At 47.1% G+C, this 26,661-nt stretch overlaps 1 protein-coding gene across 1 annotated transcript; it reads left to right on the top strand.

Moving 5' to 3' along the window:
• Positions 1–2,674: 2,674 nt before the first annotated feature.
• On the top strand, positions 2,675–26,417 carry naa60 (N-alpha-acetyltransferase 60, NatF catalytic subunit). The gene is made up of 6 exons (XM_065015888.1): positions 2,675–2,804; positions 3,069–3,200; positions 5,212–5,332; positions 12,600–12,713; positions 21,716–21,880; positions 22,948–26,417. Exons 1-5 carry the CDS (start codon positions 2,675–2,677, stop codon positions 21,870–21,872), a joined length of 654 nt encoding a protein of 217 aa, XP_064871960.1. The 3' UTR covers positions 21,873–21,880; positions 22,948–26,417.
• Positions 26,418–26,661: the final 244 nt, after the last annotated feature.

Here is a 26,661-nt window from a genome sequence, read left to right as displayed (position 1 = left end):
TAGCTCTCCACTTAGCCTGTACTGGGAGTCTGGACTGTATCATGTTAGCTCTCCACTTAGCCTGTACTGGGAGTCTTGGTACTGTGTATCATGTATCATGTTAGCTCTCCACTTAGCCTGTACTGGGAGTCTTGACTGTATCATGTTAGCTCTCCACTTAGCCTGTACTGGGAGTCTTGACTGTATCATGTTAGCTCTCCACTTAGCCTGTACTGGGAGTCTGGACTGTATCATGTTAGCTCTCCACTTAGCCTGTACTGGGAGTCTTGACTGTATCATGTTAGCTCTCCACTTAGCCTGTACTGGGAGTCTTGAGTCTTGCCTGTACTGGGAGTCTGGACTGTATCATGTTAGCTCCCACTTAGCCTGTACTGGGAGTCTGGACTGTATCATGTTAGCTCTCCACTTAGCCTGTACTGGGAGTCTTGACTGTATCATGTTAGCTCCCACTTAGCCTGTACTGGGAGTCTGGACTGTATCATGTTAGCTCTCCACTTAGCCTGTACTGGGAGTCTTGACTGTATCATGTTAGCTCTCCACTTAGCCTGTACTTAGTCTTGACTGTATCATGTTAGCTCTCCACTTAGCCTGTACTGGGAGTCTGACTGTATCTCTCCATAGTATCATGTTAGCTCTCCACTTAGCCTGTACTGGGAGTCTTGACTGTATCATGTTGCTCTCCAGCTCTCCACTAGCCTGTACTGGGAGTCTGACTGTATCATGTTAGCTCTCCACTTAGCCTGTACTGGGAGTCTTGACTGTATCATGTTAGCTCTCCACTTAGCCTGTACTGGGAGTCTTGACTGTATCATGTTAGCTCTCCACTTAGCCTGTACTGGGAGTCTGGACTGTATCATGTTAGCTCTCCACTTAGCCTGTACTGGGAGTCTGGACTGTATCATGTTAGCCTGTACTGGGAGTCTTGACTGTATCATGTTAGCTCTCCACTTAGCCTGTACTGGGAGTCTTGACTGTATCATGTTAGCTCTCCACTTAGCCTGTACTGGGAGTCTTGACTGTATCATGTTAGCTCTCCACTTAGCCTGTACTGGGAGTCTGGACTGTATCATGTTGCTCCCCACTTAGCCTGTACTGGGCTCTCCAGTCTTGACTGTATCATGTTAGCTCTCCACTTAGCCTGTACTGGGAGTCTGGACTGTATCATGTCTGCTCCCCACTTAGCCTGTACTGGGAGTCTTGACTGTATCATGTTAGCTCTCCACTTAGCCTGTACTGGGAGTCTTGACTGTATCATGTTAGCTCTCCACTTAGCCTGTACTGGGAGTCTTGACTGTATCATGTTAGCTCTCCACTGCCTGTACTGGGAGTCTTGACTGTATCATGTTAGCTCTCCACTTAGCCTGTACTGGGAGTCTGACTGTATCATGTTAGCTCTCCACTTAGCCTGTACTGGGAGTCTGGACTGTATCATGTTAGCTCTCCACTTAGCCTGTACTGGGAGTCTTGACTGTATCATGTTAGCTCTCCACTTAGCCTGTACTGGGAGTCTGGACTGTATCATGTTAGCTCCCCACTTAGCCTGTACTGGGAGTCTTGACTGTATCATGTTAGCTCTCCACTTAGCCTGTACTGGGAGTCTGGACTGTATCATGTTAGCTCTCCACTTAGCCTGTACTGGGAGTCTTGACTGTATCATGTTAGCTCTCCACTTAGCCTGTACTGGGAGTCTGGACTGTATCATGTTAGCTCCCCACTTAGCCTGTACTGGGAGTCTTGACTGTATCATGTTAGCTCTCCACTTAGCCTGTACTGGGAGTCTGGACTGTATCATGTTAGCTCCCAGCCTGTAGCCTGTTAGCTCTCCACTTAGCCTGTACTGGGAGTCTTGACTGTATCATGTTAGCTCTCCACTTAGCCTGTACTGGGAGTCTGGACTGTATCATGTTAGCTCTCCACTTAGCCTGTACTGGGAGTCTGGACTGTATCATGTTAGCTCTCCACTTAGCCTGTACTGGGAGTCTGGACTGTATCATGTTAGCTCCCCACTTAGTCTGGACTGCATCATGTTAGCTCTCCACTTAGCCTGGACTGTATCATGTTAGCTCCCCACTTAGCCTGGACTGTATCATGTTAGCTCCCCACTTAGCCTGGACTGTATCATGTTAGCTCTCCACTTAGCCTGTACTGGGAGTCTGGACTGTATCATGTTAGCTCCCCACTTAGCCTGGACTGTATCATGTTAGCTCTCCACTTGGCCTGTACTGGGAGTCTGGACTGTATCATGTTAGCTCCCCACTTAGCCTGTACTGGGAGTCTGGACTGTATCATGTTAGCTCTCCACTTAGCCTGTACTGGGAGTCTGGACTGTATCATGTTAGCTCCCCACTTAGCCTCCACTGGGAGTCTGGACTGTATCATGTTAGCTCCCCACTTAGCCTGTACTGTATCATGTTAGCTCTCCACTTAGCCTGTACTGGGAGTCTGGACTGTATCATGTTAGCTCTCCACTTATCCTGTACTGTATCATGTTAGCTCTCCACTTAGTCTGGACTGTATCATGTTAGCTCTCCACCTTAGCCTGTATCTGGGAGTCTGGACTGTAATCATGTTCATGTTAGCTCTCCACTTAGCCTGTACTGGGAGTCTGGGCAGCATCATGTTAGCTCTCCACTTAGCCTGTACTGGGAGTCTCCATTATAGCCTGGCTGAGATCATGTTAGCTCTCCACTTAGCCTGCCTGTACTGGGCTCTCCAGTCTGGGAGTCTGGGCAGCATCATGTTAGCTCTCCACTTAGCCTGGACTGGGAGTCTGGGCAGCATCATGTTAGCTCTCCACTTAGCCTGTACTGGGAGTCTGGGCAGCATCATGTTAGCTCTCCACTCACGCTGCACAGAAGTTAACATACTTGAATAATGCAACATGGCATGTAGAAATGTTGAAACTGTTCATTACTGTTCGCAAAACAATGTCCCTACATCCTAGCCTCTAGATTTCCTGGTGTTAGTCAGTGTTTATAAGTATTAATAGCTGTGTATAACCTCTCCTCTCTGCAGGATGGAGACATCCTAGCCTCTAGATTTCCTGGTGTTAGTCCAGTGTTTATAAGTATTAATAGCTGTGTATAACCTCTCCTCTCTGCAGGATGGAGACATCCTAGCTTCTAGATTTCCCGTGGACACCCAGGTGGCTTACATCCTGAGTCTGGGGGTGGTGAAGGAGTTCAGGAAACATGGAATAGGTAGGTACACTGCCACACTGGCGAGTCACGAGTCATGAAGGTCTAGTGGTTAGAGCGTTGGACTTGTAACCGGAAGGTTGCAAGTTCAAATCCCCGAGCTGACAAGGTACAAAGCTGTTGCAGTGACTGTTTTACTGCCACACTGGCGAGTCACGAGTCATGAAGGTCTAGTGGTTAGAGCGTTGGACTAGTAACCGGAAGGTTGCAAGTTCAAATCCCCGAGCTGACAAGGTACAAATCTGTCGTTCTGCCCCTGAACAGGCAGTTAACCCACTGTTCCTAGGCCGTCATTGAAAATAAGAATTTGTTCTTAACTGACCTGCCTAGTTAAAAAAAAAGTTAAATAATTCGTAGCCTACCAAACTTGCTAACTGCCTGGTACTTTAGCACTCTATTGTCTATTATCCCTCTAATCACTCTGACATCAATGCAAATGTATTAGAAAAATCTAATCCAACACTTCATGAGTGCCCAAGAGCCCATGTTGCGTATCATTTCTATAGGCTATGCAATTACGGGAGAAAAGAACTGAGTGATGGCCTCTAATAAAAAGAGGAGGATCCCATCATCTTTCTATAGGCTAGTGCTTTTGCTGTTTGTTAGGCCTACTCATCTAGTTGACTGATAAAGTGAATGTGTAGAGTTCTTCCAATATCTTCAATATGCACCTCGGAATTGGATAAGGATGCTCGCAGGTACATCCCCGATGTGTCTGTCTTCACTTATAGCCTGTGAGAAAGACCTTGATCTCGTGACGGAGAGCCATATGAGTGAGAGACGCTTCGGATTGCTCAGCACACTCCGGGAGAAGGTCACAACGCAGCACTCCGGGCCCCAAAAGGCACAGATATATTTTCTTAGGGTGCGTTATGGCCGCAAAAGGGGATGCAGCCGTGAAATACGAGGCATTATCAAGTGCTTGTCAAATTGTGAATGAGAGACTATTGGAGTGTGTACAGCCTGCGCAAAAAACACTTAGCAGAGCTCAATGCCTTTTAAGCAAACATTTTTCAAATCATCATTAGTCTCATCATGCAGCCTTACAATGTATTAAACATCAAAACATATAGCCCAACGTTAGTAGAACAACTAAAGTTACATTAATAACTCTAAATGAAGCAAATCAGAATCCCTGTTTCTTTAACTGCTCAACACAGAATAGCCGAATGTGCGCACTTCCTTCAAATCGTTTGGAGAAAATATTTATATTTTATTCAGCTTTGTTCAATTGTGTTCTTCCTATTTGAAAATAATATAAAATATTGCCAGGGAATTCTAAGCATGTCTTGTCTGATAAGTGAACTAGTGTCGCTCACAGCCATATGGCAGAGCCAGATCAGGGCCTAATAATAACGACATCTCAGAGTAGGCTATTCTGTTCTTCTGAAATAGACTACATTTTCTTCATATCATGCTCCTTTAGACCTGTCTAAAATAAATAGTTCATTTATTGTGAAGGTGTAGGCTATATTACATGGATTTATTTGACTTTTTAAAATGGCTTGTAGGCGGTGTGTGGGAGCCAGGAGATGCTAAATGTGTTGATGTTAATTAACCTGTCACTCACCGTGAGACCCACAGTTATTTAACATGTCACTCACCGTGAGACCCACAGTTATTTAACCTGTCGCTCACCGTGAGACCCACAGTTATTTAACCTGTCACTCACCGTGAGACCCACAGTTATTTAACCTGTCGCTCACCGTGAGACCCACAGTTATTTGACTTGGCTTGTAGGCTGTTATTTGCATGACAATTATCGGCTGACAATTTTTGTGACTGCCACAACCCTAGGTACACTCACAGTCACTCACTCACTCACTCACTCACTCACTCACTCACTCACTCACTCACTCACTCACTCACTCACTCACTCACTCACTCACTCAGTCACACACTCACTCAGTCACTCACTCAGTCACACACTCAGTCACTCACAGTCACACACTCAGTCACTCACAGTCACTCAGTCACTCACTGTCCTGCTACTCTCCTCTTCTCCCCCTCCCAGGCTCCTTGCTGCTGGACAGTCTGAAGGAACACATCTCCACCACGGCCCAGGACCACTGCAAGGCCATCTACCTCCACGTGCTGACAACCAACACCACGGCTATACACTTCTACCACAACAGGTAGGTGGAGACCTGTTATACACTTCTACCTCCACGTGCTGACAACCAACACCACGGCTATACACTTCTACCACAACAGGTAGGTGGAGACCTGCTATACACTTCTACCTCCACGTGCTGACAACCAACACCACGGCTATACACTTCTACCACAACAGGTAGGTAGAGACCTGCTATACACTTCTACCACAACAGGTAGGTGGAGACCTGCTATACACTTCTACCACAACAGGTAGGTAGAGACCTGCTATACACTTACATTTACATTACATTTAAGTCATTTAGCAGACGCTCTTATCCAGAGCGACTTCTACCACAACAGGTAGGTAGAGACCTGCTATACACTTCTACCTCCACGTGCTGACAACATTTAACATTTACATTTAAGTCATTTAGCAGACGCTCTTATCCAGAGCGACTTACAAATTGGTGCATTCACCTTAGGACATCCAGTGGAACAGCCACTTTACAATAGTGCATCTAAATCTTTTAAAGGGGGGGGGTGAGAAGGATTACTTTATCCTATCCTAGGTATTCCTTAAAGAGGTGGGGTTTCAGGTGTCTCCGGAAGGTGGTGATTGACTCCGCTGTCCTGGCGTCGTGAGGGAGTTTGTTCCACCATTGGGAGGCCAGAGCAGCGAACAGTTTTGACTGGGCTGAGCGGGAACTGTACTTCCTCAGTGGTAGGGAGGCGAGCAGGCCAGAGGTGGATGAACGCAGTGCCCTTGTTTGGGTGTAGGGCCTGATCAGAGCCTGGAGGTACTGAGGTGCCGTTCCCTCACAGCTCCGTAGGCAAGCACCATGGTCTTGTAGCGGATGCGAGCTTCAACTGGAAGCCAGTGGAGAGAGCGGAGGAGCGGGGTGACGTGAGAGAACTTGGGAAGGTTGAACACCAGACGGGCTGCGGCGTTCTGGATGAGTTGTAGGGGTTTAATGGCACAGGCAGGGAGCCCAGCCAACAGCGAGTTGCAGTAATCCAGACGGGAGATGACAAGTGCCTGGATTAGGACCTGCGCCGCTTCCTGTGTGAGGCAGGGTCGTACTCTGCGGATGTTGTAGAGCATGAACCTACAGGAACGGGCCACCGCCTTGATGTTATTTGAGAACGACAGGGTGTTGTCCAGGATCACGCCAAGGTTCTTAGCGCTCTGGGAGGAGGACACAATGGAGTTGTCAACCGTGATGGCGAGATCATGGAACGGGCAGTCCTTCCCGGGAGGAAGAGCAGCTCCGTCTTGCCGAGGTTCAGCTTGAGGTGGTGATCCGTCATCCACACTGATATGTCTGCCAGACATGCAGAGATGCGATTCGCCACCTGGTCATCAGAAGGGGAAAGGAGAAGATTAATTGTGTGTCGTCTGCATAGCAATGATAGGAGAGACCATGTGAGGTTATGACAGAGCCAAGTGACTTGGTGTATAGCGAGAATAGGAGAGGGCCTAGAACAGAGCCCTGGGGGACACCAGTGGTGAGAGCACGTGGTGAGGAGACAGATTCTCGCCACGCCACCTGGTAGGAGCGACCTGTCAGGTAGGACGCAATCCAAGCGTGGGCCGCGCCGGAGATGCCCAACTCGGAGAGGGTGGAGAGGAGGATCTGATGGTTCACAGTATCGAAGGCAGCCGATAGGTCTAGAAGGATGAGAGCAGAGGAGAGAGAGTTAGCTTTAGCAGTGCGGAGCGCCTCCGTGATACAGAGAAGAGCAGTCTCAGTTGAATGACTAGTCTTGAAACCTGACTGATTTGGATCAAGAAGGTCATTCTGAGAGAGATAGCGGGAGAGCTGGCCAAGGACGGCACGTTCAAGAGTTTTGGAGAGAAAAGAATGAAAGGGATACTGGTCTGTAGTTGTTGACATCGGAGGGATCGAGTGTAGGTTTTTTCAGAAGGGGTGCAACTCTCGCTCTCTTGAAGACGGAAGGGACGTAGCCAGCGGTCAGGGATGAGTTGATGAGCGAGGTGAGGTAAGGGAGAAGGTCTCCGGAAATGGTCTGGAGAAGAGAGGAGGGGATAGGGTCAAGCGGGCAGGTTGTTGGGCGGCCGGCCGTCACAAGACGCGAGATTTCATCTGGAGAGAGAGGGGAGAAAGAGGTCAGAGCACAGGGTAGGGCAGTGTGAGCAGAACCAGCGGTGTTGTTTGACTTAGCAAACGAGGATTGGATGTCGTCGACCTTCTTTTCAAAATGGTTGACGAAGTCATCTGCAGAGAGGGAGGAGGGGGGGAGAGGAGGAGGAGGATTCAGGAGGGAGGAGAAGGTGGCAAAGAGCTTCCTAGGGTTAGAGGCAGATGCTTGGAATTTAGAGTGGTAGAAAGTGGCTTTAGCAGCAGAGACAGAAGAGGAAAATGTAGAGAGGAGGGAGTGAAAGGATGCCAGGTCCGCAGGGAGGCGAGTTTTCCTCCATTTCCGCTCGGCTGCCCGGAGCCCTGTTCTGTGAGCTCGCAATGAGTCGTCGAGCCACGGAGCGGGAGGGGAGGACCGAGCCGGCCTGGAGTATAGGGGACAGAGAGAGTCAAAGGATGCAGAAAGGGAGGAGAGGAGGGTTGAGGAGGCAGAATCAGGAGATAGGTTGGAGAAGGTTTGAGCAGAGGGAAGAGATGATAGGATGGAAGAGGAGAGAGTAGCGGGGGAGAGAGAGCGAAGGTTGGGACGGCGCGATACCATCCGAGTAGGGGCAGTGTGGGAAGTGTTGGATGAGAGCGAGAGGGAAAAGGATACAAGGTAGTGGTCGGAGACTTGGAGGGGAGTTGCAATGAGGTTAGTGGAAGAACAGCATCAGGTAAAGATGAGGTCGAGCGTATTGCCTGCCTTGTGAGTAGGGGGGGAAGGTGAGAGGGTGAGGTCAAAAGAGGAGAGGAGTGGAAAGAAGGAGGCAGAGAGGAATGAGTCAAAGGTAGACGTGGGGAGGTTAAAGTCGCCCAGAACTGTGAGAGGTGAGCCGTCCTCAGGAAAGGAGCTTATCAAGGCATCAAGCTCATTGATGAACTCTCCGAAGGAACCTGGAGGGCGATAAATGATAAGGATGTTAAGCTTGAAAGGGCTGGTAACTGTGACAGCATGGAATTCAAAGGAGGCGATAGACAGATGGGTAAGGGGAGAAAGAGAGAATGACCACTTGGGAGAGATGAGGATCCCGGTGCCACCACCCCGCTGACCAGAAGCTCTCGGGGTGTGCGAGAACACGTGGGCGGACGAAGAGAGAGCAGTAGGAGTAGCAGTGTTATCTGTGGTGATCCATGTTTCCGTCAGTGCCAAGAAGTCGAGGGACTGGAGGGAGGCATAGACTGAGATGAACTCTGCCTTGTTGGCCGCAGATCGGCAGTTCCAGAGGCTACCGGAGACCTGGAACTCCACGTGGGTCGTGCGCGCTTGGACCACCAGATTAGGGTGGCCGCGGCCACGCGGTGTGGAGCGTTTGTATGGTCTGTGCAGAGAGGAGAGAACAGGGATAGACAGACACATAGTTGACAGGCTACAGAAGAGGCTACGCTAATGCAAAGGAGATTGGAATGACAAGTGGGCTACACGTCTCGAATGTTCAGAAAGTTAAGCTTACGTAGCAAGAATCTTATTGACTAAAATGATTAAAATGATACAGTACTGCTGAAGTAGGCTAGCTGGCAGTGGCTGCGTTGTTGACTTTGTAGGCTAGCTGGCAGTGGCTGCGTTGTTGACACTACACTAATCAAGTCGTTCCGTTGAGTGTAATAGTTTCTACAGTGCTGCTATTCGGGGGCTAGCTGGCTAGCTAGCAGTGTTGATTACGTTACGTTGCGTTAAAAGAACGACAATAGCTGGCTGGCTAACCTAGAAAATCGCTCTAGACTACACAATTATCTTTGATACAAAGACGGCTATGTAGCTAGCTACGATCAAACAAATCAAACCGTTGTACTGTAATGAAATGAAATGAAAATGTGATACTACCTGTGGAGCGAAGCGGAATGCGACCGGGTTGTTGAGTGCGGAAGTTCTATTCGGTAGACGTTGGCTAGCTGTTGGCTAGCTAGCAGTGTCTCCTACGTTAAGGACGACAAATAGCTGGCTAGCTAACCTCGGTAAATTAAGATAATCACTCTAAAACTACACACTCTAAACTACACAATTATCTTGGATACGAAGACAGCAAAGACAACTATGTAGCTAGCTAACACTACACTAATCAAGTCGTTCAGTTGAGTGTAGTAGTTTCTACAGTGCTGCTATTCGGTAGACGATGGACGTTTGCTAGCTGGCTAGCTGCTAGGCAGATAGCAGTGTAGACTACGTTAGGACGACGAAATACGATAATTACGCAATTATCTTTGATACAATGACGGCTATGTAGCTAGCTAAGAAGAAATTGCTAAGATTAGACAAATCAAACCGTTGTACTATAATGAAATGTAATGAAATGTAATGAAAAGTTATACTACCTGCGGACCGAAGTGCGGATGCGACCGCTCGCTCCAACCCGGAAGTATGTAGAGCAAGGAGGCCTACAAACCAACACCACGGCTATACACGTCTACCACAACAGGTAGGTAGAGACCTGCTATACACTTCTACCTCCACGTGCTGACAACCAACACCACGGCTATACACTTCTACCACAACAGGTAGGTAGAGACCTGCTATACACTTCTACCACAACAGGTAGGTAGAGACCTGCTATACACTTCTACCACAACAGGTAGGTAGAGACCTGCTATACACTTCTACCACAACAGGTAGGTAGAGACCTGCTATACACTTCTACCACAACAGGTAGGTGGAGACCTGCTATACACTTCTACCACAACATGTAGGTAGGTACAGTTGAAGTCAGAAGTTTACATACACTTAGGTTGGAGTCATTAAAACTAGTTTTTCAACTACTCCACAAATGTCTTGTTAACAAACTATAGTTTAGGCAAGTTGGTTAGGACATCTACTTTGTGCATGACACAAGTAATGTTTCCAACAAGAGTTTACAGACAGATTATTTCACTTATAATTCACTCTATTACAATTCCAGTGGGTCAGAAGTTCACAACCAGTTGAAGTCAGAAGTTTACATACACCTTAGCCAAATACATTTAAATTCCTGACATTTAATCCTAGTAAAAATTCCCTGTTTTAGGTCAGTTAGGATCATTACTTTATTTTAAGAATTTGAAATGTCAGAATAATAGTAGAGAGAATTATTATTTCTTTAGCTTTTATTTCTTTCATCACATTCCCAGTGGGTCAGAAGTTTACATACACTCAATTAGTACTTGGTAGCATTGCCTTTAAATTGTTTAACTTGGGTCAAATGTTTCGGGTAGCCTTCCACAAGCTTCCCACAATAAGTTGGGTGAATTTTGGCCCATTGCTCCTGACAGAGCTGGTGTAACTGAGTCAGGTTTGTAGGCCTCCTTGCTCGCACACGCTTTTTCAGTTCTGCCCACAAATGTTCTATAGGTTTGAGGTCAGGGCTTTGTGATGGCCACTCCAATACCTTGACTTTGTTGTCCTTAAGCCATTTTTCCACAACTTTGGAAGTATGCTTGGGGTCATTGTCCATTTGAAGACCCTAGATATAGCTACTGGGTGAATATGTGTTTTTAGATATAGCTACTGGGTGAATGTGTATTTTTAGATATAGCTACTGGGTGTATATGTGTTTTTAGATATACAGTGGGGCAAAAAAGTATTTAGTCAGCCACCAATTGTGCATGTTCTCCCACTTAAAAAGATGAGAGAAGCCTGTAATTTTCATCATAGGTACACTTCAACTATGACAGACAAAATGAGATTTTTTTTACAGAAAATCACATTGTAGGATTTTTAATGAATTTATTTGCAAATTATGGTGGAAAATAAGTATTTGGTCACCTACAAACAAGCAAGATTTCTGGCTCTCATAGACCTGTAACTTCTTCTTTAAGAGGCTCCTCTGTCCTCCACTCGTTACCTGTATTAATGGCACTTGTTTGAACTTGTTATCAGTATAAAAGACACCTGTCCACAACCTCACAGTCACACTCCAAACTCCACTATGGCCAAGACCAAAGAGTTGTCAAAGGACACCAGAAACAAATTCTAGACCTGCACCAGGCTGGGAAGACTGAATCTGCAATAGGTAAGCAGCTTGGTTTGAAGAAATCAACTGTGGGAGCAATTTTTAGGAAATGGAAGACATATAAGACCACTGATAATCTCCCTCGATCTGGGGCTCCACGCAAGACCTCACCCCTTGGGGTCAAAATGATCAGCAAAAATCCCAGAACCACACGGGGGGGACCTAGTGAATGACCTGCAGAGAGCTGGGACCAAAGTAACAAAGCCTACCATCAGTAACACACTACGCCCCAGGGACTCAAATCCTGCAGTGCCAGACGTGTCCCCCTGCTTAAGCCAGTACATGTCCAGGCCCGTCTGAATTTTGCTAGAGAGCATTTGGATGATCCAGAAGAAGATTGGGAGAATGTCATATGGTCAGATGAAACCAAAATATAACTTTTTGGTAAAAACTCAACTCGTCGTGTTTGGAGGACAAAGAATGCTGAGTTGCATCCAAAGAACACCAAGCATGGGGGTGGAAACATCATGCTTTGGGGCTGTTTTTCTGCAAAGGGACCAGGACGACTGATCCGTGTAAAGGAAAGAATGAATGGGGCCATGTATCGTGAGATTTTGAGTGAAAACCTCTTTCCATCAGCAAGGACATTGAAGATGAAACGTGGCTGGGTCTTTCAGCATGACAATAATCCCAAACACACTGCCCGGGCAACGAAGGAGTGGCTTCGTAAGAAGCTTTTCAAGGTCCTGGAGTGGCCTAGCCAGTCTCCAGATCTCAACCCCATAGAAAATATTTGGAGGGAGTTGAAAGTCCGTGTTGCCCAGCAACAGCCCCCAAACATCACTGCTCTAGAGGAGATCTGCATGGAGGAATGGGCAAAAAATACCAGCAACAGTGTGTGAAAACCTTGTGAAGACTTACAGAAAACATTTGACCTCTGTCATTGCCAACAAAGGGTATATAACAAAGTATTGAGAAACTTTTGTTATTGAACAAACACTTATTTTCCACCATAATTTGCAAATAAATTCATTAAAAATCCTACAATGTGATTTTCTGGATTTTTTTCTCATTTTGTATGTCATAGTTGAAGTGTACCTATGATGACAATTACAGGCCTCTCTCATCTTTTTAAGTGGGAGAACTTGCACAATTGGTGGCTGACTAAATACTTTTTTGCCCCACTGTAGCTACTGGTTGTATATGTGTTAAAATGATGATATAAAAGACATGAATCCCAACAGAGACTTCACGCAGCATCACTACCTACCTTACTACTACTCCATACGAGGGGTGCTGAAAGATGGGTTCACATACGTACTGTACATCAACGGAGGGCATCCGCCCTGGACACTCTTATATCCTTTACTACTGGGGGGGGGCATCCGCCCTGGACGCTCTTATATCCTTTACTACTGGGGGGGAATCCGCCCTGGACACTCTTATATCCTTTACTACTGGGGGGGCATCCGCCCTGGACACTGTTATATCCTTTACTACTGGGGGGGCAAGTGTGTGTGATGTTGATGATTGTTGGTTTGGGGTACAGGGGGGTGTACAGGGGGGGGGACAAGTGTGTGTGATGTTTGGGGGGTACAGGGGGGGATGTGGGGGTAGGAGTCTGAGTGTGTCCATGTGGAGCTCCTGATCTAACTTGTGTCATAGCAAGGGGGGGCGAAGACCTTTGGCAGTCAATATTTCTTTGTTTTTATTTGTAATTCATATTTATATATTTATTTAACTTTTAAATGTGGCGTAGGTTGTGTCGATCAGTGGTGAAATCATCCAAATGTAATGCCTCTTTAGAAATGGAAGACGGCAACGCGTGAAGACTGTGCACGGGTATGTACACTTCCCCTAGGCACAATTCTGGAATTCAAGCAGGAAGTGGAGATTTGAATTGGAATTCTAGCAGGAAGTGGAGATTTGAATTGGAATTCTAGCAGGAAGTGGAGAATTGAATTGGAATTGCAGCAGGAAGTGGAGAATTGAATTGGAATTCAAGCAGGAAGTGGAGATTTGAGTTGGAATTCAAGCAGGAAGTGGAGAATTGAATTGGAATTCAAGCAGGAAGTGGAGATTTGAGTTGACAGGGACATGGTTGTTGCATTCAGTTCTTATCCATTCTGCAGCCTTCACACAGTCAGTGCCTAATTGAATATATTATCCTTAAAATGTAACCCGTTATATCAATACATTACATATCATAAACACAACGTTTATTTGTCACGTGAGCCGAATACAACCGGTGTTGACCTTACTGTGAAATGCTTACTGACTGGCCCTAACCAACCGGTGTTGACCTTACTGTGAAATGCTTACTGACTGGCCCTAACCAACCGGTGTTGACCTTACTGTGAAATGCTTACTGACTGGCCCTAACCAACCGGTGTTGACCTTACTGTGAAATGCTTACTGACTGGCCCTAACCAACCGGTGTTGACCTTACTGTGAAATGCTTACTGACAGGCCCTAACCAACCGGTGTAGACCTTACTGTGAAATGCTTACTGACAGGCCCTAACCAACCGGTGTTGACCTTACTGTGAAATGCTTACTGACAGGCCCTAACCAACCGGTGTTGACCTTACTGTGAAATGCTTACTGACAGGCCCTAACCAACCAGTGTTGACCTTACTGTGAAATGCTTACTGACAGGCCCTAACCAACCAGTGTTGACCTTACTGTGAAATGCTTACTGACAGGCCCTAACCAACCGGTGTTGACCTTACTGTGAAATGCTTACTGACAGGCCCTAACCAACCAGTGTTGACCTTACTGTGAAATGCTTACTGACAGGCCCTAACCAACCGGTGTTGACCTTACTGTGAAATGCTTACTGACAGGCCCTAACCAACCGGTGTTGACCTTACTGTGAAATGCTTACTGACTGGCCCTAACCAACCGGTGTTGACCTTACTGTGAAATGCTTACTGACTGGCCCTAACCAACCGGTGTTGACCTTACTGTGAAATGCTTACTGACAGGCCCTAACCAACCGGTGTTGACCTTACTGTGAAATGCTTACTGACTGGCCCTAACCAACCGGTGTTGACCTTACTGTGAAATGCTTACTGACTGGCCCTAACCAACCGGTGTTGACCTTACTGTTACTGACTGGCCCTAACCAACCGGTGTTGACCTTACTGTGAAATGCTTACTGACTGGCCCTAACCAACCGGTGTTGACCTTACTGTGAAATGCTTACTGACAGGCCCTAACAACCGGTGTTGACCTTACTGTGAAATGCTTACTGACAGGCCCTAACCAACCGGTGTTGACCTTACTGTGAAATGCTTACTGACAGGCCCTAACCAACCGGTGTTGACCTTACTGTGAAATGCTTACTGACTGGCCCTAACCAACCGGTGTTGACCTTACTGTGAAATGCTTACTGACAGGCCCTAACCAACCGGTGTTGACCTTACTGTGAAATGCTTACTGACAGGCCCTAACCAACCGGTGTTGACCTTACTGTGAAATGCTTACTGACAGGCCCTAACCAACCGGTGTTGACCTTACTGTGAAATGCTTACTGACAGGCCCTAACCAACCGGTGTTGACCTTACTGTGAAATGCTTACTGACAGGCCCTAACCAACCGGTGTTGACCTTACTGTGAAATGCTTACTGACAGGCCCTAACCAACCGGTGTTGACCTTACTGTGAAATGCTTACTGACAGGCCCTAACCAACCGGTGTTGACCTTACTGTGAAATGCTTACTGACAGGCCCTAACCAACCGGTGTTGACCTTACTGTGAAATGCTTACTGACAGGCCCTAACCAACCGGTGTTGACCTTACTGTGAAATGCTTACTGACAGGCCCTAACCAACCGGTGTTGACCTTACTGTGAAATGCTTACTGACAGGCCCTAACCAACCGGTGTTGACCTTACTGTGAAATGCTTACTGACAGGCCCTAACCAACCGGTGTTGACCTTACTGTGAAATGCTTACTGACAGGCCCTAACCAACCGGTGTTGACCTTACTGTGAAATGCTTACTGACTGGCCCTAACCAACCGGTGTTGACCTTACTGTGAAATGCTTACTGACAGGCCCTAACCAACCGGTGTTGACCTTACTGTGAAATGCTTACTGACAGGCCCTAACCAACCGGTGTTGACCTTACTGTGAAATGCTTACTGACAGGCCCTAACCAACCGGTGTTGACCTTACTGTGAAATGCTTACTGACAGGCCCTAACCAACCGGTGTTGACCTTACTGTGAAATGCTTACTGACAGGCCCTAACCAACCTGGTGTTGACCTTACTGTGAAATGCTTACTGACAGGCCCTAACCAACCGGTGTTGACCTTACTGTGAAATGCTTACTGACAGGCCCTAACCAACCGGTGTTGACCTTACTGTGAAATGCTTACTGACTGGCCCTAACCAACCGGTGTTGACCTTACTGTGAAATGCTTACTGACTGGCCCTAACCAACCGGTGTTGACCTTACTGTGAAATGCTTACTGACTGGCCCTAACCAACCGGTGTTGACCTTACTGTGAAATGCTTACTGACTGGCCCTAACCAACCGGTGTTGACCTTACTGTGAAATGCTTACTGACTGGCCCTAACCAACCGGTGTTGACCTTACTGTGAAATGCTTACTGACAGGCCCTAACCAACCGGTGTTGACCTTACTGTGAAATGCTTACTGACAGGCCCTAACCAACCGGTGTTGACCTTACTGTGAAATGCTTACTGACAGGCCCTAACCAACCGGTGTTGACCTTACTGTGAAATGCTTACTGACAGGCCCTAACCAACCGGTGTTGACCTTACTGTGAAATGCTTACTGACAGGCCCTAACCAACCGGTGTTGACCTTACTGTGAAATGCTTACTGACAGGCCCTAACCAACCGGTGTTGACCTTACTGTGAAATGCTTACTGACTGGCCCTAACCAACCGGTGTTGACCTTACTGTGAAATGCTTACTGACAGGCCCTAACCAACCGGTGTTGACCTTACTGTGAAATGCTTACTGACTGGCCCTAACCAACCGGTGTTGACCTTACTGTGAAATGCTTACTGACAGGCCCTAACCAACCGGTGTTGACCTTACTGTGAAATGCTTACTGACTGGCCCTAACCAACCGGTGTTGACCTTACTGTGAAATGCTTACTGACTGGCCCTAACCAACCGGTGTTGACCTTACTGTGAAATGCTTACTGACAGGCCCTAACCAACCGGTGTTGACCTTACTGTGAAATGCTTACTGACAGGCCCTAACCAACCGGTGTTGACCTTACTGTGAAATGCTTACTGACAGGCCCTAACCAACCAGTGTTGACCTTACTGTGAAATGCTTACTGACAGGCCCTAACCAACCGGTGTTGACCTTACTGTGAAATGCTTACTGACAGGCCCTAACCAACCGGTGTTGACCTTACTGTGAAATGCTTACTGACAGGCCCTAACCAACCGGTGTTGACCTTACTGTGAAATGCTTACTGACAGGCCCTAACCAACCGGTGTTGACCTTACTGTGAAATGCTTACTGACAGGCCCTAACCAACCGGTGTTGACCTTACTGTGAAATGCTTACTGACAGGCCCTAACCAACCGGTGTTGACCTTACTGTGAAATGCTTACTGACAGGCCCTAACCAACCGGTGTTGACCTTACTGTGAAATGCTTACTGACAGGCCCTAACCAACCGGTGTTGACCTTACTGTGAAATGCTTACTGACTGGCCCTAACCAACCGGTGTTGACCTTACTGTGAAATGCTTACTGACAGGCCCTAACCAACCGGTGTTGACCTTACTGTGAAATGCTTACTGACTGGCCCTAACCAACCGGTGTTGACCTTACTGTGAAATGCTTACTGACTGGCCCTAACCAACCGGTGTTGACCTTACTGTGAAATGCTTACTGACAGGCCCTAACCAACCGGTGTTGACCTTACTGTGAAATGCTTACTGACTGGCCCTAACCAACCGGTGTTGACCTTACTGTGAAATGCTTACTGACTGGCCCTAACCAACCGGTGTTGACCTTACTGTGAAATGCTTACTGACTGGCCCTAACCAACCGGTGTTGACCTTACTGTGAAATGCTTACTGACAGGCCCTAACCAACCGGTGTTGACCTTACTGTGAAATGCTTACTGACTGGCCCTAACCAACCGGTGTTGACCTTACTGTGAAATGCTTACTGACTGGCCCTAACCAACCGGTGTTGACCTTACTGTGAAATGCTTACTGACAGGCCCTAACCAACCGGTGTTGACCTTACTGTGAAATGCTTACTGACAGGCCCTAACCAACCAGTGTTGACCTTACTGTGAAATGCTTACTGACTGGCCCTAATCAACCAGTGTTGACCTTACTGTGAAATGCTTACTGACAGGCCCTAACCAACCGGTGTTGACCTTACTGTGAAATGCTTACTGACAGGCCCTAACCAACCGGTGTTGACCTTACTGTGAAATGCTTACTGACAGGCCCTAACCAACCGGTGTTGACCTTACTGTGAAATGCTTACTGACAGGCCCTAACCAACCGGTGTTGACCTTACTGTGAAATGCTTACTGACAGGCCCTAACCAACCGGTGTTGACCTTACTGTGAAATGCTTACTGACTGGCCCTAATCAACCGGTGTTGACCTTACTGTGAAATGCTTACTGACTGGCCCTAACCAACCGGTGTTGACCTTACTGTGAAATGCTTACTGACAGGCCCTAACCAACCGGTGTTGACCTTACTGTGAAATGCTTACTGACTGGCCCTAACCAACCGGTGTTGACCTTACTGTGAAATGCTTACTGACTGGCCCTAACCAACCGGTGTAGCCCTTACTGTGAAATGCTTACTGATAGGCCCTAACCAACCGGTGTTGACCTTACTGTGAAATGCTTACTGACAGGCCCTAACCAACCGGTGTTGACCTTACTGTGAAATGCTTACTGACTGGCCCTAACCAACCGGTGTTGACCTTACTGTGAAATGCTTACTGACTGGCCCTAACCAACCGGTGTTGACCTTACTGTGAAATGCTTACTGACTGGCCCTAACCAACCGGTGTTGACCTTACTGTGAAATGCTTACTGACTGGCCCTAACCAACCGGTGTTGACCTTACTGTGAAATGCTTACTGACTGGCCCTAACCAACCGGTGTAGCCCTTACTGTGAAATGCTTACTGATAGGCCCTAACCAACCGGTGTTGACCTTACTGTGAAATGCTTACTGACAGGCCCTAACCAACCGGTGTTAACCTTACTGTGAAATGCTTACTGACAGGCCCTAACCAACCGGTGTTAACCTTACTGTGAAATGCTTACTGACTGGCCCTAACCAACCGGTGTTGACCTTACTGTGAAATGCTTACTGACTGGCCCTAATCAACCGGTGTTGACCTTACTGTGAAATGCTTACTGACTGGCCCTAACCAACCGGTGTTGACCTTACTGTGAAATGCTTACTGACAGGCCCTAACCAACCGGTGTTGACCTTACTGTGAAATGCTTACTGACTGGCCCTAATCAACCAGTGTTGACCTTACTGTGAAATGCTTACTGACTGGCCCTAACCAACCGGTGTTGACCTTACTGTGAAATGCTTACTGACTGGCCCTAATCAACCAGTGTTGACCTTACTGTGAAATGCTTACTGACTGGCCCTAACCAACCGGTGTTGACCTTACTGTGAAATGCTTACTGACAGGCCCTAACCAACCGGTGTTGACCTTACTGTGAAATGCTTACTGACAGGCCCTAACCAACCGGTGTTGACCTTACTGTGAAATGCTTACTGACAGGCCCTAACCAACCGGTGTTGACCTTACTGTGAAATGCTTACTGACAGGCCCTAACCAACCGGTGTTGACCTTACTGTGAAATGCTTACTGACTGGCCCTAACCAACCGGTGTTGACCTTACTGTGAAATGCTTACTGACTGGCCCTAACCAACCGGTGTTGACCTTACTGTGAAATGCTTACTGACTGGCCCTAACCAACCGGTGTTGACCTTACTGTGAAATGCTTACTGACAGGCCCTAACCAACCGGTGTTGACCTTACTGTGAAATGCTTACTGACTGGCCCTAATCAACCAGTGTTGACCTTACTGTGAAATGCTTACTGACTGGCCCTAACCAACCGGTGTTGACCTTACTGTGAAATGCTTACTGACTGGCCCTAATCAACCAGTGTTGACCTTACTGTGAAATGCTTACTGACTGGCCCTAACCAACCGGTGTTGACCTTACTGTGAAATGCTTACTGACAGGCCCTAACCAACCGGTGTTGACCTTACTGTGAAATGCTTACTGACAGGCCCTAACCAACCGGTGTTGACCTTACTGTGAAATGCTTACTGACAGGCCCTAACCAACCGGTGTTGACCTTACTGTGAAATGCTTACTGACAGGCCCTAACCAACCGGTGTTGACCTTACTGTGAAATGCTTACTGACTGGCCCTAACCAACCGGTGTTGACCTTACTGTGAAATGCTTACTGACTGGCCCTAACCAACCGGTGTTGACCTTACTGTGAAATGCTTACTGACTGGCCCTAACCAACCGGTGTTGACCTTACTGTGAAATGCTTACTGACAGGCCCTAACCAACCGGTGTTGACCTTACTGTGAAATGCTTACTGACAGGCCCTAACCAACCGGTGTTGACCTTACTGTGAAATGCTTACTGACAGGCCCTAACCAACCAGTGTTGACCTTACTGTGAAATGCTTACTGACAGGCCCTAACCAACCGGTGTAGACCTTACTGTGAAATGCTTACTGACAGGCCCTAACCAACCGGTGTTGACCTTACTGTGAAATGCTTACTGACAGGCCCTAACCAACCAGTGTAGCCCTTACTGTGAAATGCTTACTGACTGGCCCTAACCAACCGGTGTTGACCTTACTGTGAAATGCTTACTGACAGGCCCTAACCAACCAGTGTTGACCTTACTGTGAAATGCTTACTGACAGGCCCTAACCAACCGGTGTTGACCTTACTGTGAAATGCTTACTGACAGGCCCTAACCAACCGGTGTTGACCTTACTGTGAAATGCTTACTGACAGGCCCTAACCAACCGGTGTTGACCTTACTGTGAAATGCTTACTGACTGGCCCTAACCAACCGGTGTTGACCTTACTGTGAAATGCTTACTGACTGGCCCTAACCAACCGGTGTTGACCTTACTGTGAAATGCTTACTGACTGGCCCTAACCAACCGGTGTTGACCTTACTGTGAAATGCTTACTGACAGGCCCTAACCAACCGGTGTTGACCTTACTGTGAAATGCTTACTGACAGGCCCTAACCAACCGGTGTTGACCTTACTGTGAAATGCTTACTGACAGGCCCTAACCAACCAGTGTTGACCTTACTGTGAAATGCTTACTGACAGGCCCTAACCAACCAGTGTTGACCTTACTGTGAAATGCTTACTGACAGGCCCTAACCAACCAGTGTTGACCTTACTGTGAAATGCTTACTGACAGGCCCTAACCAACCGGTGTTGACCTTACTGTGAAATGCTTACTGACAGGCCCTAACCAACCAGTGTTGACCTTACTGTGAAATGCTTACTGACAGGCCCTAACCAACCAGTGTTGACCTTACTGTGAAATGCTTACTTACAGGCCCTAACCAACCAGTGTTGACCTTACTGTGAAATGCTTACTTACAGGCCCTAACCAGCCGACAGTGCAATTTTTAAGTAAATAATAGATATATAGTTGCCTCAGTCTGGTGTTGACATGTAGTTGTCTCAGTCTGGTGTTGACATGTAGTTGTCTCAGTCTGGTGTTGACATGTAGTTGTCTCAGTCTGGTGTTGATATGTAGTTGCCTCAGTCTGGTGTTGACATGTAGTTGTCTCAGTCTGGTGTTGACATATAGTTGCCTCAGTCTGGTGTTGACATGTAGTTGTCTCAGTCTGGTGTTGACATGTAGTTGTCTCAGTCTGGTGTTGATATGTAGTTGCCTCAGTCTGGTGTTGACATGTAGTTGCCTCAGTCTGGTGTTGACATATAGTTGCCTCAGTCTGGTGTTGACATATAGTTGCCTCAGTCTGGTGTTGACATGTAGTTGTCTCAGTCTGGTGTTGACATATAGTTGCCTCAGTCTGGTGTTGACATGTAGTTGCCTCATTCTGGTGTTGATATGTAGTTGTCTCAGTCTGGTGTTGACATGTAGTTTCCTCAGTCTGGTGTTGACATATAGTTGCCTCAGTCTGGTGTTGACATGTAGTTGCCTCAGTCTGGTGTTGACATATAGTTGCCTCAGTCTGGTGTTGACATGTAGTTGTCTCAGTCTGGTGTTGACATGTAGTTGTTTGTGTAATTGATCCCAACCTTGCTACATAAATCCTATAGTCCTTGACGGTCCTCTTGCACTGACTACATCCAACACATTGGCTCGGCCCTGGCCAGCCTCAGTCCCTGCTCGATCCCCCAGAGACTCTACAGACAGGCCCAGTCTCTGCTCCGCAGCCTGATCCCCTGGTCCGGCATCGCATCCAAGACTGGGATCCAGTACAGCAGGACCATGTGACAGTACAGGTGTGTATTAGGGAGAGAGGGGGGGGGGGTATCCAGTACAGTAGGACCATGTGACAGTACAGGTGTGTATTAGGGAGAGGGGGGGGGTATCCAGTACAGTAGGACCATGTGACAGTACAGGTGTGTATTAGGGAGAGGGGGGGGTATCCAGTACAGTAGGACCATGTGACAGTACAGGTGTGTATTAGGGAGAGGGGAGGGGGGTATCCAGTACAGTAGGACCATGTGACAGTACAGGTGTGTATTAGGGAGAGGGGGGTATCCAGTACAGTAGGACCATGTGACAGTACAGGTGTGTATTAGGGAGAGAGAGGGGGGGTATCCAGTACAGCAGGACCATGTGACAGTACAGGTGTGTATTAGGGAGAGGGGGGGGTATCCAGTACAGCAGGACCATGTGACAGTACAGGTGTGTATTAGGGAGAGGGGGGTATCCAGTACAGCAGGACCATGTGACAGTACAGGTGTGTATTAGGGAGAGGGGGGGTATCCAGTACAGTAGGACCATGTGACAGTACAGGTGTGTATTTGGGAGGGGGTATCCAGTACAGCAGGACCGTGTGACAGTACAGGTGTGTATTAGGGAGAGGGGGGGTATCCAGTACAGTAGGACCATGTGACAGTACAGGTGTGTATTTGGGAGGGGGGTATCCAGTACAGTAGGACCATGTGACAGTACAGGTGTGTATTTGGGAGAGGGGAGGGGGGGGGGTGTACACTATGTGTTGTTGTTTGACTTTCATTTTACTCAATACTCTCTCTCTCACTCACTCTCTCTCACTCTCTCTCTCACTCTCTCTCACTCACTCACTCACTCTCTCTCACGCTCTCTCACTCACTCACTCTCTCTCTCTCTTTCTCACTCACTCTCTCTCTTTCTCACTCACTCTCTCTCTTTCTCTCTCACTCTCTCTTTCTCTCTCCCCTCTCTGTTTATCTCTCCCTCTCTCTCCCCCCTCTCTCCCTCCCTCTCCCCTCTCTGTTTATCTCTGTCTCTCTGTCTCTTCTCACCTTCTTTTCTCTCTCCATTTCTGTTTTTCTTCATGGTCTTCCCCTGTGTTCTTCAGAGCCCTCTGACCTCATCTGACCCACCACCACTCGGAACCCTGGAAAGACTGAGGGCTGAGACCCCCCAAACACCAACCAAGACACCCAGCCACTAAGCCCAGACCCTACAAACCAAGCCAACCAGTCCACTAAACCAAGCCACCCAGCCCACCACACCAAGCCACCCAGCCCACCACACCAAGCCACCCAGCCCACCAAACCAAGCCACCCAGCCCACTAAACCAAGCCGCCCAGCCCACCAAACCAAGCCGCCCACCAAACCAAGCCGCCCAGCCCACCAAACCAAGCCGCCCAGCCCACCAAACCAAGCCACCCAGCCCACTTAAACCAAGCCACCCAGCCCACCACACCAAGCCAACCAGCCCACCAAACCAAGCCACCCAGCCCACTTAAACCAAGCCACCCAGCCCACCACACCAAGCCAACCAGCCCAACAAACCAAGCCTCCCAGCAAGCTACGCACCAAGCTTCTCGTCTCTCCCTAGCTGTCCTATCCTGTCCTACAGCTCATATAGAGACAATGTATTATAACTGTACATTACATATATCCTCTAATATATAAATACATATATACTGTATATATATATATACCCTGTCTGTAGCTGCCCTCCACTCTACTGTCTGAGCCAGTGGTGTAGTGGAGGGTCAACACATGTAGACGCATTCACCTTCTCTTTACTATCTGGGGAAATGAATTGAAATATAGGGCTTGAATGTTACCTTTTTCACTGGAATGGTGTGGACTGGGTTACGATTCAGTAGGATTGGGATCAACTCTGGTTTCAACTGGACTGGGGTTACGATTCAGTAGGATTGGGATCAACTCTGGTTTCAACTGGACTGGGGTTACGATTCAGTAGGATTGGGATCAACTCTGGTTTCAACTGGACCCGGGTTACGATTCAGTAGGATTGGGATCAACTCTGGGTTCAACTGGACCCAGGTGAGATTCAGTAGGTTTGGGATCAACTCTGGTTTCAACTGGACCCGGGTTACGATTCAGTAGGATTGGGATCAACTCTGGTTTCAACTGGATTAGGTTACGATTCAGTAGGATTGGGTTAAACTCTGGGTTCAACTGGACCGGGGTTATGATTCAGTAGGATTGGGATCAACTCTGGTTTCAACTGGACTGAGTTACGATTCAGTAGGATTGGGATCAACTCTGGTTTCAACTGGACTGGGTTACGATTCAGTAGGATTGGGATCAACTCTGGTTTCAACTGGACTGAGTTACGATTCAGTAGGATTGGGATCAACTCTGGTTTCAACTGGACTGAGTTACGATTCAGTAGAATTGGGATCAACTCTGGTTTCAACTGGACCCGGGTTACGATTCAGTAGGATTGGGATCAACTCTGGGTTCAACTGGACCCAGGTGAGATTCAGTAGGTTTGGGATCAACTCTGGTTTCAACTGGACCCGGGTTACGATTCAGTAGGATTGGGATCAACTCTGGTTTCAACTGGACTGGGTTACGATTCAGTAGGATTGGGTTCAACTCTGGGTTCAACTGGACCGGGGTTATGATTCAGTAGGATTGGGATCAACTCTGGTTTCAACTGGACTGAGTTACGATTCAGTAGGATTGGGATCAACTCTGGTTTCAACTGGACTGGGTTACGATTCAGTAGGATTGGGTTCAACTCTGGGTTCAACTGGACCGGGGTTATGATTCAGTAGGCTTGGGGTCAACTCTGTTTTCAGTTCAGACAATTTGAAATGATACTTGTCAATAGTCAGAAACCACATAGAAAAATAATTTGTTATTTCAATAGAATCATTGAAATCCTGAATCCTGAGTTGAGGTCAGCACTCACATGTTCACACAGATCTTCCATTGACATCAACATATGATCTACACAGAGGTCTACTTTAAGTGTGCACAGAGATCTCAAGGACTAGGATTCCTCCCAGACTGACTTTCGGTTCACTTTGGGTCCGATTCAGATTTGAGATAAGTAGACTTACAGTAAATCATTTGTTTTTGTTTTACTGAAGTCCACGTTTAGTAAAACTCAAGTCTGAATTGTGCCCTTCCTGACCTAATTTTGACCTGAAATGGGTTTTGATCCGAAACCCTGCTGTCTGTCTGTCCCCTTCAGGGCTGTCTGTCATCCTGCTGCTCACGTAGACAACCAGACAGTCTGGTTTTAATCCAGATGTTTAACATAGCTGACATTAGATTTGTATGTCTGCCTGTTTGTATTAAGAGATTAAAAAATATAACATGGTAGAAGTTGCTCTCTCTGTGAGATTCCCCCAATAACCCAAATATATATGTGTGGGTGTGTCTAGTCAAATGTAATGCACTATATAGGGAATAGGGTGCTATTTGGGACTCGGCCAAGGTGTAGTTAAGACCGTTTCTAGATAATGTTTTAAAGAGGAGCACTGTGTGTTCAGGGTTACAGAAGTCCTCTATCTTTCCCAACACTCCCAAAGTTTTACAGAAGTCCTCTATCTTTCCCAACACTCCCAAAGTTTTACAGAAGTCCTCTATCTTTCCCAACACTCCCAAAGTTTTACAGAAGTCCTCTATCTTTCCCAACACTCCCAAAGTTTTACAGGAATCCTCTATCTTTCCCAACACTCCCAAAGTTTTACAGAAGTCCTCTATCTTTCCCAACACTCCCAAAGTTTTACAGAAGTCCTCTATCTTTCCCAACACTCCCAAAGTTTTACAGAAGTCCTCTATCTTTCCCAACACTCTCAAAGTTTTACAGAAATCCCGGTTGGACGATTCCTGGAATGGCGATCGGATAAGCAGGAAATTCGGGAATCGTCCAACTAGGATTTGTTAAATACCATGGAACTTTGAGAAGGTTTACGGAGTTCTTTTGTTAAATACCATGGAACTTTGAGAAGGTTTACGGAGTTCTTTTGCTAAATACCATGGAACTTTGAGAAGGTTTACGGAGTTTGTGCAACGCTACTAGGTGTCTAGACAACATCTTTAAACAGGAGGGTGTATTGAGGTAATACTGTAGTGTCGATGGCACCGGGTAACTGACCAGTCTGATTTTAGAAGAAACAACTCAGTCTGGACACAGATCCAGTTAACTGACCAGTCTGATTTTAGAAGGAACAACTCAGTCTGGACACAGATTCAGTTAACTGACCAGTCTGATTTTAGAAGGAACAACTCAGTCTGGACACAGATCCAGTTAACTGACCAGTCTGATTTTAGGAAGAAACGACTCAGTCTGGACACAGATCCTAAATTGAGATGTATTCTCATCAATAGCAGCATTAGAGCCACATTTTTATAGTGCAAAAGCAATGTGCAAAAATGTACGGTTAATAATTGTTATAATCTGGAGGTTGGATTTCATTTAAAACTTTTTGTCAACAATGTGTGTTTATAAAGAGACGTCTGTTAAGGCATCGCTCAGTTTACTGAACTCTAGTGAGGCAATCGCGTAAATGTTGAAGAAAATTTTTCAAATTAAATCTCACTGCGAGATTATGAGGTTTACTGTCATTTTTTAAATTTTGCAAAAAAATTTTTTTGCGCTATGAAAATAGGAACCGTTAGTCAGGGTCTGGGAACCTTCCCCTGTTGATGAAATGGAAACAGAGTGGGTCTCGTAGAAACTGTCTGAATCCCAAACGGCACCCAGTTCAGGGTCTGGGAACCTTCCCCTGTTGATGTTGATGAAATAGAACAGAGTGGGTCTCGTAGAAACTGTCGGAACCGCAAACGGCACCCA

The sequence above is a fragment of the Oncorhynchus nerka genome, unplaced genomic scaffold (assembly GCF_034236695.1).
Source record: "Oncorhynchus nerka isolate Pitt River unplaced genomic scaffold, Oner_Uvic_2.0 unplaced_scaffold_1239, whole genome shotgun sequence".
Taxonomy (NCBI): domain Eukaryota; kingdom Metazoa; phylum Chordata; class Actinopteri; order Salmoniformes; family Salmonidae; genus Oncorhynchus; species Oncorhynchus nerka.
The sequence above is the reverse complement of the archived record's forward strand: the minus strand, read 5'-3'. Positions and strand labels throughout refer to the sequence as shown.

What these genes read in the sequence shown, in the direction of transcription:
- naa60 (XM_065015888.1), top strand. Translation starts at nt 2,675, where the DNA reads ATGTTAGCTCTCCACTTAGCCTGCCTGTACTGGGCTCTCCAGTCTGGG. An exon ending in ATACACTTCTACCACAACAG is followed by an intron (nt 5,333 to 12,599) that starts GTAGGTGGAGAC and finishes GAATCCCAACAG; the next exon opens with AGACTTCACGCAGCATCACT. An exon ending in CATCCGCCCTGGACACTCTT is followed by an intron (nt 12,714 to 21,715) that starts ATATCCTTTACT and finishes GTCCTCTTGCAC; the next exon opens with TGACTACATCCAACACATTG.